General features: G+C 30.4%; 1 protein-coding gene across 1 annotated transcript; it reads left to right on the top strand.

The window, feature by feature from the left end:
* scu (hydroxysteroid 17-beta dehydrogenase 10) lies at nt 1-3,499 on the top strand. The gene is made up of 5 exons (XM_018511207.1): nt 1-123; nt 173-203; nt 1,514-1,681; nt 2,180-2,516; nt 3,171-3,499. The coding sequence occupies exons 2-5, from the start codon at nt 195-197 to the stop codon at nt 3,425-3,427; spliced, it is 771 nt and encodes a 256-aa protein (XP_018366709.1). The 5' UTR covers nt 1-123; nt 173-194; the 3' UTR covers nt 3,428-3,499.

The raw sequence follows: 3,499 nt of genomic DNA, 5'->3' as shown, positions 1-3,499 counted from the left end.
CGCAGAGAATAATTTTCCTGAATCATCGTTGGAATTTATCCGCACCAGTCTAAAGTACAAAATATAGGACGTGTTCGGAAGTCGTTTCAAACGAGTTCGTGCCAGTGTGATCTTCGTGATTAGATGATAAGAGCTATTTACCGCGGATCATTATCGGCGTTTATTTGTTTTAGAAGAATAATTGAAGCTCAAAAATGTTGAAGGTACGATTATCATTCAAAAACACTCTTTCGTACTTTTATTTTTATTATAGCAATTTAAAAGGTTTTATATCTCTGATGGACTGCAGTATTTTTATTGTGTTACCCTAGATAGCGATCATATAACTTTTTTCCTAATGGCAACATGAAAAGTGAAATTTTTTGTATAAATGCCATGCATTGTTAAAGTATCCTTTTTCGTTTTTTTCTTTATATTTCCGTTCTTTTTTATAAGTAATATAAAAAAATTACTTTTTTATTGTCATTGTGGCAAAGTGATTGGTTTAAAGTTGCCTCTGAAGTTCTGACAGGGTGGTCTACTTAAATGGAATATGTGCAGATTTTTTTAGATAATTTTTTTTATATTCCTGTAATTATTCTGCATATTAGAATATTAAGATAGAGATATTAAAAAACCAATAGTTTATAAGACATTTTACACTTTATTCCGACACAATTTAACATGGAACATAAAATATCTCGTAAATTATAAATTTTTTGGTGACTATGCCTTAATACTTTTATGCCCAGAATAATAAGATGAATCAATTGGTATACAGAAAACACACAGTTGTTATCAAAATTATGCAATTTACACTGTGCAACTACATATTATTTTAAATAGCAACTGAGTGTTTTCTCCACACCAATTGATTCATCTTATTATTCTGTGCATAAAAGTATTAGGTACAGTTGCCAAAAAATTAATAGATAAAATAATAAAAGAATCATATTATGTAAAAAAATTATATAATTGTATTTTAAAAAGTGGAGGTGACTTTCATATCTTTTTGGATTTGTGGAAAGAAGCCTTCACCTAAACAAAAAAATGTGACTAAAATATGTCCCTTTCGAAACCATCACTTACATTTGAAACATTTTTTTATATTATCAAAAATAAGTGAATTATATATATATATATATTCAAAATGTTCGATTTAAGTGGACCACCCTGTTTATATATATGTAATTTTCACAGCCTATGTATTATATGTATATAGGGTACATTTCAATATTTATTGTCACTTTTAAAGCTTCATAGTACACGTTACACACACTATAGATTTTCGTTGTTGGCAATGAACATCGGAATACAGCTTTAAAAGCTATGTTAAACAATTAGCAAACATTTCGAATAAAGTTGTTAATTATGAGACATTTATATTCAAAAAGAATAATTTCTCCGATATATTTTTATCTGAAATGTCAGATTTGGAAATAATCGCTGTAAAAGTTGACAATTGTATGTTAAAACTGATGATGAGATTTATTTGTAATAAAAATTGATAAATATTTCTTTTTATTTATTACAGGGCACTGTAGCTTTGGTGACTGGTGGTGCTTCTGGGCTAGGACGTGGCACTGTGGAAAGGTTTGTCAAGCAAGGTGCTAAGGTAATTGTTGGTGATTTGCCTGCTTCAAAGGGTAAAACTGTAGCCGACGAATTAGGAGAAGACAATGCAGTGTTTGCACCTATGGATGTATGTATAATGTTTAAATATAATTATTTTAATGTATAGTTGTGCAATCTCTTGTCAAATATAATCTTAATATATGGAACAGAATACATTTTACGATCTTTAAATGTGTTCTTTATTAGATTATTTATCAGAAAGAAATTTTGATCTCTAGCAGTATAATACCTATACATAATGGGACCCCAAGCTATCGATTGAGCCTATTAAAAATTTCGTCCGCCTAATTGTTTTTTAGATATGACCATAATGTTTCCGGTCAACTTGACAGTTCAAGTAAAGTTATACCTGTGCCCAGTATGGATGCATATATTGGCGCAAGACACTACCATGTCTCTTGATTTAAAACGTTAAATTATGTGTTATCCAAATTATAATTATCCAAATTAAAAAATTGTAATTACTTGTTCTTTTTATATATCATATATTCTTATCTCTTATTATCTCTCTGTTAAATACTAAAATACACTATCGTATCTCCTAATTTTATTAACTTTCTTCAAGGTAACTTCGGAGTCTGATGTCCAAGCTGCTCTTGATCTTACGAAACAAAAATTTGGTAAGCTTGACGTTCTCGTCAACGCCGCTGGTATCGCCATAGCCTTTAAGACATATAATAGTAATAAAAAACTTCCTCACAAACTGGAGGACTTCGCTAGAATTATCCAAGTCAATACCATTGGTACTTTCAACGTTATTCGCCTCTCTGTCGGTTTAATGGTTGAAAATTCTCCTAATCAAGATGGTCAAAGAGGTGTAATTGTTAATACTGCAAGTGTCGCTGCTTTTGATGGTCAAATAGGGCAGGCTGCTTACTCTGCCTCAAAAGGAGCAGTCGTAGGTATTGTATTTTTATTTTATTCTTTTAACATTTATTATTTAGATATTATAGAGTGTTTAAGAATTAGCCATCAGTTATTCCACAATACACATAATTGTACAATGAATACAACTTGCAAAATAAGAAGCTGAATATTTAAAAAATGATTAACTTGCAGATCCTCATTAAGGGCAATATTCATAGTTGAGTCTTGTATTTAAAATTGTCTTAAGTACGATCTTAAAGTGTCATGAATCAATCAGAGAACCATATTAGCATCTTAAGATATTACTTAAGATGGTCTTAAAATAAGAACAGACTATGAACGAACTAGGTACGGTATAATTCATAGTTGATTCTTATATTTGAGACTGTTGTAAGTACAATCTTAAGATGTCATAAGCCAATCAAAGGATTGCGTAATAGCATTTTAAGACTACTTAAAACAGTCTTGAAGTAAGAACGGACTATGAATACACAGCCCTAAGATTTTTTAGGTTTTGAGTTTTGACCAACTAAGTTTTTACTTATAATTCCGAAACACCTTGTATATAATCTTATTCCCTTTATGCTTATTACTTTCCTCTATTTTATTTTGATAATAAACTTTATTCTTTTTTTCCTCATTTTGTGTTTTCCATAATTTATACTTTTTTATAATTTATTATTATATAGGGATGACTTTACCTATCGCTCGTGATCTTTCCAAGGATGGAATTCGTATCGTAACAATTGCTCCAGGACTTTTTGATACTCCATTATTAAGAGCGCTGCCAGAAAAGGTACGAATCTTTTTGGCAAAAAGTATACCGTTTCCTCAAAGATTGGGAAATCCTGATGAGTATGCCATGTTAGTACAGCAGATCGTTGAAAACCCATTACTAAATGGGGAGACAATTAGATTGGATGGTGCTTTGCGTATGCAAGCTTAAAGGACTATTAATTTTTTTCATATTGATAAAATTACAGTACCGAAGATTTTTCTCAAATCTCTTGGTCCCTTT

Source organism: Trachymyrmex cornetzi, unplaced genomic scaffold (genome assembly GCF_001594075.2).
Source record: "Trachymyrmex cornetzi isolate Tcor2-1 unplaced genomic scaffold, Tcor1.1 scaffold363, whole genome shotgun sequence".
NCBI lineage: Eukaryota > Metazoa > Arthropoda > Insecta > Hymenoptera > Formicidae > Trachymyrmex > Trachymyrmex cornetzi.
This window is presented reverse-complemented; position numbering and strand designations above follow the sequence as displayed.